This window comes from Arachis duranensis, chromosome 3 (assembly GCF_000817695.3).
Source record: "Arachis duranensis cultivar V14167 chromosome 3, aradu.V14167.gnm2.J7QH, whole genome shotgun sequence".
Lineage (NCBI taxonomy): Eukaryota > Viridiplantae > Streptophyta > Magnoliopsida > Fabales > Fabaceae > Arachis > Arachis duranensis.
Window position 1 is genome coordinate 22,385,574 of NC_029774.3, and position 13,341 is coordinate 22,398,914.

Sequence of the window (13,341 nt, forward strand, 5' to 3'; positions counted from 1 at the left end):
TTAAAAAAATAAAATATTTTTATCTTTAAAATTTTTTAAATTTTTTATGAAGTGAATTTTTTTAAAAAAATTATCGTGACATTTTTAAATATTTAAATATTGTCACAAAAATTTAGAACTGCTAAATATGATTTTTTTTGTTACTTACAAAAATTATTGGTTCTTTTCGTGGTATTTTGAAATCATTCGAGGGTTGTTTCATCAATAACATATTTTAAAGAGTTTTTTTGTCAACGACTGAATCTTTCGAATACCGAATTAGTAATTAACCCTTAAAAATATAACAACTATAATAAAATTTAATATAATTCAACCAAATATATCAATTCAACTATAGTAAAATCTAATATAATTTAACCAAATGTATCAATTCAAACTCAATTTAATCAATATATACCTTAATCTCCGCCCAGTCCCAATTTATTTAGGGGGCAGGTCCTTCTCTTTTTTTGTTTGGAATTAAATCTCAAAGTAATCATTGAATTTGTACTCAAACCTCAAAGTGATCCCTAAAGTTAATAATTATTTAAATTCATCTTTGAAATTCTCCTCCAAGACTCATAGTATCTCCAAAATAATTTTCATCTTTCATTGCCGTTAGAGAGTTGAATTGGACTGAAACAACGTCGTTTTGTATTAATACAAAAAAAAACTAATCCCCAACACGTCGTCGTTTAAAAAACATAATCCTCAATTATCTTCACCAATTCTTTTCTTCATACCATTCTTCTTCTTCTTCAACTTTATAGTAGCAACAACAACATCATCATAACCAGCAAAAATTACAAAGTTAAGAAAATCAACAATCACAAAAGATCATAAAAAAATTTAGCAACAATCAGAAAAGATCAATTAATCTAGATAACAAGCACCAATCAACCTAAATAGCAACAATCACAAAAAATAGCAATAGTTACAGAATAAAAAAAATAAAAAAACAACCATTACAGTTATATTAAAACAGAATCAGCAGCAACAACAATCACTCAAAACATTAAACAATAATGATTAAATAACTGAAAAATTAAAAGAAAAAACTCACCTTGGCTACAGAGAAAAGGATGCAGAGGGACACAGAGAGGAGGCAAGAGAAGAGCGCAAACGGCTACAAATAGTGAGGAACGGAAATTTACTATTATTGTGGAGCTATTGGTGGGCCTTGGGGTCGCTAGCGAGTGGGCGCGCTTGAGAGCAATGACGGTGGGGACAGTGGAGTGGAAAAGGTTGCCGGAGCATTTGAAAATAGTGAGAAAGTGCGAAATCTAGACAGCGTGTTAAGAGAGCACCTCGATCTCATAATAGTGAGAAAAAAACTTGTCTCTACGTTACGAGTGAGAGAGTAATGTTGAGTGTAAGAGAACAGGATTGAAAAAGAGGATTCAAAATGATTTTTTCAAGTACAAAATAACATCGTTTCAGTCCTCTCTAATAACAAGATTGACGGATATTACTTTAAAAATTACTGAGTCTCAGAAAATAATTTCAGACAATTTGAACAATTATTAACTTCAGAAATCATTTTGATACTCGAGTACAAATTCAAGAACTAATTTAAAATTTAACTCTTTTTTTTGCTATCAACACTTAATAGCCATTCGTACAAGTTAACGTTCCAGTTCAGTATTTGACGTTATCATATGGAGAAAATTAAAATTAACCCACAACTATATCGACTAACAAAAATAAATATTAGAAATAGAATTGTGTAATAAACATTAGAAATAGAATTGTGTATTAAAATCCTTGGAAAACTAAAGTGTCCACTTTTAAGAGAGATTAATTTGGGTAATTATTATGGGCAATTACTCAAAAAAAAGGAAAAGCATAATGCCATGATTAACCGAGTCCCCAAATAGGCATAATACCTCCCAAAACTGAGTAACCCAAATCGAACACTAGGATGGAAATTGTTTCACACTTTGATAATACGTTTTGTCTTCGGAATTAATGGAGGGGAATATTCATATCTGATTATTCTTGATCAAGTAATCGTGTAAGAATATAATTATAAATTGACAAATGAACTGACAAAGCTAACAATACAAACTGAGATCACCTGAACAGTAGTTTCCATCCTTTCATCCAAACAAAGGAATATGACCAAATAATTTCTTCTACATTTTGAGAAAATGTTAAATCCGTACGTCAACTATAAATACTGTTCAGAGACTAGATAAATAAAGCAAACAAAAAGGTATCAGTGTGACCCTCATTCTTCCCTATAATCTGGATTCTCCTTCAATATAACAAAACCTTCGAGAATAGGCGACAAGGGAAGATATCTGCAAAAAAAGTGTTAGTGTTAGAAGACAACAAGAGCCTAGTTTTAAACATATAAGGCAGTCATATATTACTTTTCTGTTGCTAATTCTGCCCTATCCCCAGCAGCCAGAAGAACAGGCGTGGAGTGAGTCTGGAAACCGGTGATCGTTTTTGGGCGACCTGCTTGTCCGACCACATCTACTGCTTGACCGACCCTAACAGGGACTGACAGAGGCCTCAAGTCCTCGTCCACTGTCAACAACATCCTCGGCTGTTGCAAGAGAAACAAAGCAACTCAGATAGGGCATAAAAAAGCAGGAAGATTAGATAACCGGAAAGAGTTCAGATAATGAAACAAACCTGCATTGCCAAAACAAGGAAGTAGAGAACATAGTGATATTTTCCAAGCACAATAGCTTTCATATCAAGGCATGCATGCAACATGGTAATTAGTCCAGCAAGTGCTGTCCTGTAAAAATCGAATAGAACAACTTTGATTAAAAACATAAATCAGAGGAGAAGATAGCCACCGGCATCAAAATTAATTGATGATTAAAATCTGATTAGCAAAAGAGGTTTTACTCACGGTGATAATAAGAAACGGTCAGAATGATATGGATTAAGTGTCAATAAGCCCTTTCCCAGATGCACAAGACCTTGTGCAATCCGCACCTGAAGATGTAGTGAATGAAATTTAATGACCAAAAAACATAGAGAATTGAAAAAATAAGGTAACTTGGATGAAGCATACACAAAATAGAAGGCTGGTATCCTTGTAGTAATAGCTTGAAAGATTGCGAAGCATGCCAGCAATTCGGGCATTGTTTGTTCCAGCACCAATCAGACCCAAGGATATAACTGCCGCCTGTAACATAGTAAATATAGTTTTAGCTACAAATAGTGAGTTATATAGAACATACTGAGAACTAGGTTCTAATATCTTTACCATTGCCACTTCTAAATCAGTATCATGGCTAAGTCTGCTTAAGGTATCCATAACATTGACCTGGCACAATCCAGTAAAGGGTCATCTAAAGAGAAAATCAGATGTGACATCTTGGCCCAATAATTATAATTACAGACATTCAATTCAATAATCTTTTCTGAGAAGAGAATGTATCTATAAAGACTACAAGTCTCCAGCCATGGGAAGCAAGCCCCATTTTTACCTTTGGATTCGATATACACAGTAGACCAAGTGCCAGAGGAACGGCTCGGCGGATATTTTGCTCCCCATACTGTAGAAGATGCTCTAATGATCGAATAGCCATCTCTAGTCCTAATTCTTCAGCCATTGCTACCATAGCTATTCCAAGCACCGCAGGACCTTGATGCGTTTCACCTTTATCAAGATGTTGTGAACAATGACCCAAGAGATTTTGAACCTACATGGTAGGAAGAAGTGTAAGAAAATTGTGAATACACAAAGCTGCAGCATAGATTTATTTCTAGAAAATCTGTGATTGAATTATCGTGAGCACTGTACCTTGAGAACATTCCCAGTTCCAGCGTAGGCACATGATAGGAGTGTCATGTCACAATACTTTCTAATTTTTTCATTAAAAGTCTTCGACACTTCAGCAGTCGCCTCCACACTTTCCTGTTGTCACAAAACACAATTTGAAGCAAAGAACAACAATCATTGGTGACCATGACTGCATTTCATAATAGAACTTCTCCTAACTATATAATATTAAATAAGTAAAAAAGCAGAACAATTGAAGAACCAAAAGGCATATAAACAAAAGATAACTAGACACACAAGAACTACCTGCTTTCCAAGATATAGAAGACCAAGGCCAAGAGGTAAAAGTCTTGTAAGAGGCTCTCCTAACTCAGACTCGCTCCTATCCATCAGTGCAAATATAATTGCTTGAGCGACTTCCTCATTGCAAGAACCCACATAGATCAAGCCCAATGAAATAGCAGTGAAAGCAATCACATCAAGTGAAGCTTTAGCATCATTCAATATAGGTGCCAATTTGCAACGTAACTGAAAAATGCAAAGCATAAATCAGAAGTTTGAATTTGAAAATAAAAACAGGCATACCTCTCTCAGCTTTACTAAAACAAAATTCCAAGAAAAAAATTAAGAGAAACAGCTGACCTGCTCATTCTGGGAGCCTGCATAAGCAATTCCTAATCCCATAATTGCACCAATTCTAATTGATGAGTCTTCTTTATCTGTGTAGTCACCTAGAAGTGCCATAGCCTGAAAGTAGTAAAATAAGAATCAACATGGAAACAAAAATATGCAACATATGGAAGCAAGGAGAAGAACTTGAACCCACAGGATCACAGTCATTCTTGATACCGCAATTGACAATTCCAACTCCCAATAATGCACCAGCAATGACGTGGTTATCATTGCTATGGAAGTACTTGTCAATTTGTGCAAGTCCAGAGTCAACATCCCAGAGTAAAATCATACCCTGTAATAATACAAGTTAGAAATAATGGAAGTGGCATTCCTCATTTATCAATAATGAAAATGAAGGTTCAATTAATAAATTTATACCAAACTAGCTGCGGCACTAGTCTTCCCATGTTCCTTATTTTTAAAAAGCCAATTTCCAGAAGAACCACTACTTGAAGAGTCAGATGGGACAGTCATTAGCTTATCCTGTAATAATGACAGAAAGAAAGGGAGAAGTTAGGAAAATAGAAAACATCAATAATGTAAAAGCACAATAAATACGAAGATACAAAATCCTGAATTATGAGGTACATTGTACCTGACCAAAACCAGCATTTACAAATGCATTTACAAAAGTAGCTGCAAGGTTCTGTCTAGCTGAATCGACACTTGCACCAGCACTAGCCCGGCCATCAAGCAAGTGTGCCTACAAAAGACCAAACAATTTTGAACATTAGATTCCGAGCAAATTAAAAAATTAAAAAGAAAACGCTTCTAATATAATAAGCCATGAACACATCAAAACTCAGAAGACAAATTCTTTTAATAAAAGAAACTCTAGAAAGCTTCAGCAGCTTGCAGCAGTATGCATGTGTATAAAAATTCTCTGTTAATCCAGGCTATCGTGCTGTAAGGCACCAAATCCTGTATCATATCTAAATATCTAATACTAAACCTGCAATAAAATTCAGTTTTATAAAATCAAGTCTTATCCCAACATCTAAAGGCATTGGAAGTAACTAGATACAGCATTAGTTAAGAATAAGGTGCCAGCAATTATCAAGTAAGCCACACCTTGTATATATCCTCAGGGGACTTCGGCTCCATGACTTCAATATCACGAGCAAGAGTCAGATATCCCTCACTTAACTTAGTATTGTTTATTATCTCCTGCAATATTTCTTTCTCATCCTCCTCCGGAACTAACTCATCATCAAGCTCAAAAGTAATTCCCTACAAGTAAACAAACACAACAGATAGTTAACAAAAAAGAAAAACCAGCTAAATGAAAAATCTCAAAACAAAATGTGAAATATTTGTCTCTGTCTGCCTCTAGCTTATTTGTCAATATCTAGCAGTATCCACAAACTCTCAAATGATTACTATTTACTGATCCAGGTTAGCTCTTGACATGGGTATATTACCATCATTTCTGTTAAGCAAAAATTCCAGGACTTACATGACGTGCAAGTATGTAACAGAATTGCTTCCTTCGCTGCGGATCCTTGCAAGAGGTAAACACCTGTCTCACATACTGTCAAAAATAGTGTTAGTTATAAACAGCAATAATAATTTAAGCAACATATAAATTATTTCTTCACAAGTATTCGGAATACAAGTACAAAATTTAGCAGATGATCTTATGAATTCTCTATACAAAAAAACACGAGAAAAAAATGTTCATAAATCACAATCAGAAAATAATTGAGACCCAGAAATCCAGTGTCACACCTGCAGGTTATCCAAGAACAATGCAATTTGGAGTGCATTTGGATATTCCTCAAATTTTTGATAGGTCATATATGCAATGTCCAACACTAGCATGTCATCTGGTCCGGGAAGGTATCTGAAGAAGTAAAATATAATAAGTAAATAATAATATTGTTAATGCATCTATGACAGTGTCCAAAGTAGAATACCCCTAAAGAACAGTTGATCCAAGAAAAATCGCATATAAATATCGATGTAAAATGATAATAAGTATGACCACAATAACTATCTCATGATCAACCCTTCAACCTGTTCCCTCACAGTGGAAGTCAAACTCCTTCTGAAACACCAGTACATTGTAAAATACCATTCTTAAAATTTCCAAAATCAAATCAACAAGTTAAATCCATAATTATGACAGTATAACATAACAATTCAATCTATCATCACAAGTAAACAAATAACACCCATACCACACCATTGTCTTCCACAACCCCAACAACAGTACAAGCTAACCACAATTCAAGTCAGAACATTACATCACTTCACTTCACATCAGTATAAGGATAACTCTTATTGTTAAATAACATAATGGTTCAGAAATAAATACTAGAGATACCAAACATGTAGGAGACCAACAAAAAGAGTAACAGATTGCCAGACAAACAATAAATTCATTAAAAACAGGAGATACAAAGTTCGTGCACAATTAACTAATGATAAACTTCTGTTTTTCAACCTTTCTTTGTATCTGTCCTGAATTTAATTGAATCTTAGACAATAAATAAAAGAATCCTCATTTTCACTTACTTAGCTGAACTGGTGAGATATAAGCAGGTCCTCTTAAAACTCGTCTTGTCAACATGATCAACCAACATATCCAGGTCTTCCACCTATATATTAAAAAAGTAACAGATGTAACTCACAATATATGGTAGCTAAGACACATCATAAAATGCGATCTAGCATATTACCTCCATCAAAAGATCAACAGCCTCAGGTTCTGCATTATGCTGCAGCACGATTGAAATTAGTCAAATTGTTGAAAATATACTCTAACATTTTGTAGTGCCCTGATCATTTTTCAAAAGCAAAGACAATGGGCATATGTCATACCTTCATGTGAAAAGCAACTATTTGTTGTACGAGTTCCATGAGATCATCTATAGGAGCCTCTTCACTCTGAAGAGAGAATTAGAGCATGAAATCTTAGATTGTAAAGAAACTTGACAATCTGATATGGGTAAACTACACTACATAGTAAAGCACAACTCAAATCAAATCCTTAGCCAAAGACCTGATATTTAAGAGACAATATTATATTAGACACTTATCACTACAATTACATATTAAACTTGTGGTTATTAAGATCTATAAGTAGAGCTAACAGGACTGGTGAATGGGTGGGCACGTAGGTATTGCCACATTGAATTCCTAACTAAACACTAACTACACCCTAGCACAAGGACTGCGAATGTACCTGAAGCTAAAATAATGGGACACCAAATGATGCACACTGTACGGTGTTGCAAAATAAGTTTAATGCAATTAAGTCCTACTTTTCCATGCATACTAAAGCACATTTAAGCTAAAGCTATAAATAGTAATCATCTGAGAAAGCTAGAAACCCAACCTGTCGTTTTGCATACTCTTGGGCGATCTCTCCAGCCAGATTCCTAACAAAAGATACTATCAATCAGCAGAAGTATGATACTCCATTTCATTCCGACTTCATCGACCAGAATTTTAGTTTCAAATCCTTTAAGTTGTTTGCTTACAAAACAGCAATCCATCTTCCAAAAATGAAAAACAGACCTGAACAAGAAAAGAAATTCTCACCTAACATACTCGTGGCCCCAAGAACCAATATCACCTTCTGAACCCAGTAACCTGTACTTGAGGCTTTCCTGATAGAGTTATAAACCACACAGTAGTCAAATAATGGAAAGTTCATTTCACCAAAGTAACCATATGATTTCAATTTATTTTTAAATATCAATTAATACTTACTCTCTCCCCTTCAGCTGACATAGTAAGGGCCAGAACTGATAATATGTCAGCTAAGTACTTCTGCATTGGCAAAAGACAATTCAGTTAATCACCAAAATACTACCATCATTGTCTCATAAAGCCAGCACCAAAACCACATAAATAACCTTACCTTCAAATCAGACTCTGCCATTGTCTCATAATAGGCCTTCAAGGTTCCATAATGTGGACGAAGAAACTTCAACGGCTTGGGAACCGAAGTCATGGAGCTTGTTGAAGTACGAATTTCTTGTCTGTAACACAACCAAACGTTCCAGATTCAATCCGCTTTCAACAAAATGCTAAGTTAATCATTCAAATCATAGAGTTAACTCTCATCACTGAATTCTCAAGTACAAACTAGGTTTACCTCATGCTCTCAAGAGCAACCTTTTGCAAAGCTGGGTCGGAATCCTGAACCCTCTCCACGTACAACTCTAGCTGCTGCTTCAACGCCAAATCCTCATCGGACTGCACAAATTTCCCCAGAAAAATCAAAATTTTCTCTCCATAAGTTAAATAGAAAATCCTGAACCCTAGAATTCGAGTAACAACATAAACTAAAACTAGAGGCCAGGGTTTTTGACTCACCAGATCTTCGTTCTCGACTTTCTTCTTGTTCACGACCTCGTCGTTGGCGGTGCTGGTGCCGCTGCCACTGCCACCTCCTGCGGCGGTGCGATTAGGATCGGGCGCCATTGGAGGAGGAGCTGATAAAAAAAGAAAGTGCACCCGGCACAAGACAAGTCGATCTTCTGAAGCTATGGAACTTTGGAGTGAAGAGTGAAAGCATATAGCAGAAGCATTATGGTTTTCTTGTTCAGGAGGATTTCTTTTGTGGTCCATTGGCCCGTTATTTTAGAACATCAAGGCCCATTTCATGGCCCATCAAGAACCTGGACTTCGTCATCAGTAAGACCCAAAAGGAATCAGAAAAGATAAAAGAAATAGAAAGGTATGAGGTCATGACCCAAAAAAATAATGATAAAATGGTTGAAATGCTTGACAGTTGACACTATTAAACATTGAAGTGTTTGTATTGCGATTTGGATCAATTTTGTAGGAAAAATTCACGCCATTCAAATACTAATTTTATTTATGGTGTAATTTAGATTAGATAATTTCTTTTAGACAATACAATACAATCCAATCTGATCTAATTTTAAGTGATTTAGATCGGATTGGATTACGGTTTTATAAATTAAAAAAATAATATATATTGAATTTTAATATTAAATCTTAAATAATCAATAATGACATAACAAGTTTCAATAGTATTTTAAAAAATCAGATAATATAATAATAAAAAAATTATAGGTTGGTTAATATAAATAAATAAATAAATCTCGTTTTTCAATTCACAAAATATTCATTAAATAATAAGAATACATAAATAAAATAAAAATGTATAACAAAATAAATATATTATAAATATAATTTTAAATATAATAATATTATATTACATGTGCGTTTGCTTTGGATTAGATCGATTTTGAAAAACAAATTTGAAATCCGATCTAATTCACATGTGATTTACCAAAAAAATCGATCAAATTCAAATTAATGTAGTTTTAATCGGTTTAAGTTGAATTGGGTGAACGATTTATTAATTTGGATTCGTTTGAATTCGAACTCCTAATTAAAAGTGTACAAGGGTTCAAATGTTAGTTATGTCCTCGGAAGTAGATACAGTAACAGAACCAACATGTTATGTATTAGCACTATAAATATAGGAACTATACTCTGTAACCTGTGTGTACACAATGTATAATCATTCTAATATTTCATTCCTTCACTAACGCTCTTAACTCTCTCTCTCTTTCTTTACCCATGTCATGTGATACCTCTCACATAGATCCAACAAATTTTGATGTGTAGTTAATTAAGCCCTTGTATGAATAAGAGGTAATTATTTCTTGTCTTCTATCAAGACTTGTTTGATGAAAAATCTCTGGCTACTCTTGTTGCTGCATTTGCTTGGAGTTGCTCCTTTCCTTCTTATAGATATTTTGGAAGTTTATATATAAAGAATTTTAATTCAATCCTACGATACTATGAATGTTTTGTGAAATTTTTTCCAATTTAAATTTGTAGTTTTGGATATCCGAATATATAAATTATGAATGTTCAAATATATGGATTTTTTTTATGTTACAAATTTTTTATTTTCGGATGTTCATATTAATCGAGTTTTGGATATTTTTCTTGTGTTAAGTTTCGCATGCTTATTTAAAAATTCTTGGAAAATTTAAGTTTTTATATTTTTGGATATTTAAACCTATAGCATTTCTAATGTGTCTATACTAACCTCTCCTTACGACTTCTTTAGAAAATGAACCAACAATGCTTCCAATCTTGTGACACAACTGCATAACAACTAAACTAATTAAAATAGAAAATTCCTCCAATTAAACACACATAAATCAAAACGGTAGATGGATTCATCCTGGGCTATAATATGTAATTTGCAAACAAAAATTCCAAAAGAAGATGTAAATATAAAAAAACTTCAAAACAAAAGTGTGAGAAATAATATTGCCAAAATATCTGAATTCAACGTAGTGGTTGCACTAACTATTTTTGGAGACTTCACGGGAACTCCAGTTGTTTTAGTAGTCAGAAATACATCAATATTATACTAGTGGAGCCACTTTTTGACTGTGCATTGGTATGCGATGAAACGGATAAAAGATTTGGAACACCAAAGCAGAGGTAAGCATCAAAGTGGTCCCTAAAGTTATCCTCGAGAATCAAAGTAATTCCTGAACTTAAAAATTTGTCGTAATCGTCCCGGAAGTTGAGCTTTGGTACTCAAAGTCGTCCTTCCGGTAAATTTCGTCTAGCTGGCGCTACCGGAAAGCTGAGCTGGAGTCGTTGGTGACACATTAGCAGCGCAACGACTAGTTGACGTGGCGCAGTAAACATTTTGGAGTCAATTTGGTCCCTAATTTTACTTTAAAAACCCTAACCCCCAATTCACTGTGTTCTCCTTCTTTCTCCATCGCACACGCTGTTCTCGTCCACTCTCTGTCGCACCAGAGGTGAGTCTTCAGTGTTTTCTTCATCTTCGAACACCAGACGTTATGGCTAGCGCTAGCAACGTAGCTGGGAGCTCCAACAACCCACGATCATTTGGAAGCATCATGAGGAGAATGAATAGAAATAGAGATGTGCGTCTGCCAGAATGGTGTGCATGCGGGTCGAGACCAGTGTTGCGATGGTCAGCGACGGATTCTAATCCAGGGAGACCATTCGTGGGTTGCCCAAACTACAATGTAAGTGCTTGATGTTGTTCTTTGTTGTAAATCTGGAGGTAAAGTTGGTTGATTCACTTTCCTGGGTTTAGACTACAGGTAAGAGGTGGTGTGGGTTGTTTCTTTGGGTGGACATAATTCTGGAAGAAGATGCGGTGACATGTGATGGTAGAACAAGCTCTTCAAACGACAATGAAGAATGGAAGATGAAGATTGCTTGGAAGCTTGGAAGACTAGAGTCTGAAGTTAGAGTTCTGAAAATGGGGAGATTTTCGTGTTTACATGTATGCTGCTGCTACTGGTTACAGTTGTTGTGCTTGTCTTAAGGTTGGATAGGCAATAAAGTCAATTGTATTTAGCCAAAAAATAAGTGACATGTGATATGCATATGTTGTTCTCTTCATGTACTTGAACCTGTCATTTTGGTTGAAAGGAATGCAGATTAACTGTTTCACACATGACTAGGCATGAATAATTTGGAATCTGAATAAAGAAGAGGTTATATTTAAATAATTATTCTTGCACCACTAATGGAATCATCTAATGGAATTAATCTTAGTGGCATATCAGAGAACAACAAAAAGAAAATATGGCACAGCTCAAGTTCAATGAGGTCATAATCCATAATCTTGCATTCATAATGCAGAAAACATATTCAAAATGAATATTACAGAGGCAGGGCAATATACTGCAAGTTTATCAAAAGTTCTCAACATATTGAGAACACAAGCTTTGAACACAAAAAATCCCCGACACTTGGGTTCTAAATGCAGAAAGCACACTGCTTCATCAAAATAGTTAAACAAAATAATCTTCTCCTAAACATAATAATCCTAGTCTTCAATTTTTGTTTCTTAGTGGTTTGAATCCAGGATTGGGAACAAACTCCATGAAGTTAAAAAGCCTTGTAACGGTCCTCTGTGATGCATCTTGCATAGGATGAGATGGATGAAGAGTTGTGAGTTGACTGGTTACTGGTAGGGTGGCAGCAGGTGGGATGGTTGCTGCTTGAAAGCTGCTTCCAGGAGTTGCCTTTTCTTGTTTGGATGACTTCTTTTTGGGAGGGAGTTTTGGTGGCCTCACAGAAGGAGACAAGACCTATTAGTGAAGACATGTAGAATAATTACTAAAAGTGCAGAAGAACATGCACATAATAAGATTGAATGTGATTTAATTTTGTGAACTTCTTGAGAGTCATCGGTTTGGGACAATGGCGGTTGACTGACTTCAAACTGAATTTCAGTGGGGGATTCTGGGACAAGGGTGGCTTCACCACCATTCGCAGCTGGAGGTTGGACAACAGCAGCCTCTGCAGTAGTAGCCTTAGCAGCAGCAGCAGCCACCTCATCAGCAGCTCTCTTTCCACAGTTTCTCTTGGTGTGTCCTGATTCACCATAATAACGACAGTGACCTTTTTGATAGATTCTTTTCATCTTCGTCCTCTGCTTTTTACCCCCACTTGGCTCCTCATCTACATCATTTCTTCTTTTTTTCATAAGTGGACCTGGTTTCTTTCTAAATTTACGTGCTTGTGGTCTGTTATGTGGTGACTTTTCCCATAGGGCTTGACCTGGAATTGGGTTGATATGGAAGGCATATGTGTTATTATATGCTTCCATTGTCAACTACTGATGACAAAACTCATTTGGTCTTCTACCAATCCTTGCCAATGCAGCACAAGCATGCACACACGCATCCCTAAATAACATTAACACAAGTCCAAAGATTACCAATATTAAGCCAACAGTCAAGAAAAAACATAACAAAGCAAGAAACAAGTAAAAGTATATCACCACTCAATTGCCAAAAACCACATGTGTAAAGCCTCTTTCCCAGATCAACAACCATGTTATTCGGCCACCCATGAACCTCGAATTTCTCGTATTCAGAGTCACCAGACCATATCGGGGCCCAACTCTTTGACTCCTTCCTTATTTTTTCCAATCTGCG

At 35.3% G+C, this 13,341-nt stretch overlaps 1 protein-coding gene across 1 annotated transcript; it reads right to left on the reverse strand.

The window, feature by feature from the left end:
* Nucleotides 1-1,971: 1,971 nt before the first annotated feature.
* Nucleotides 1,972-8,858, reverse strand: LOC107478090 (26S proteasome non-ATPase regulatory subunit 2 homolog A). Its single transcript, XM_016098210.3, has 25 exons — nt 8,729-8,858; nt 8,508-8,608; nt 8,271-8,391; nt 8,120-8,179; nt 7,949-8,016; nt 7,743-7,785; nt 7,226-7,291; nt 7,084-7,122; nt 6,920-7,002; nt 6,131-6,245; nt 5,859-5,933; nt 5,474-5,632; nt 4,998-5,105; nt 4,781-4,885; nt 4,554-4,694; nt 4,370-4,474; nt 4,034-4,255; nt 3,749-3,862; nt 3,432-3,647; nt 3,209-3,268; nt 3,014-3,127; nt 2,849-2,934; nt 2,623-2,731; nt 2,355-2,533; nt 1,972-2,282 (listed from the first exon to the last, which is right to left on the reverse strand). The coding sequence occupies exons 1-25, from the start codon at nt 8,834-8,836 to the stop codon at nt 2,210-2,212; spliced, it is 2,670 nt and encodes an 889-aa protein (XP_015953696.2). The 5' UTR covers nt 8,837-8,858; the 3' UTR covers nt 1,972-2,209.
* Nucleotides 8,859-13,341: the final 4,483 nt, after the last annotated feature.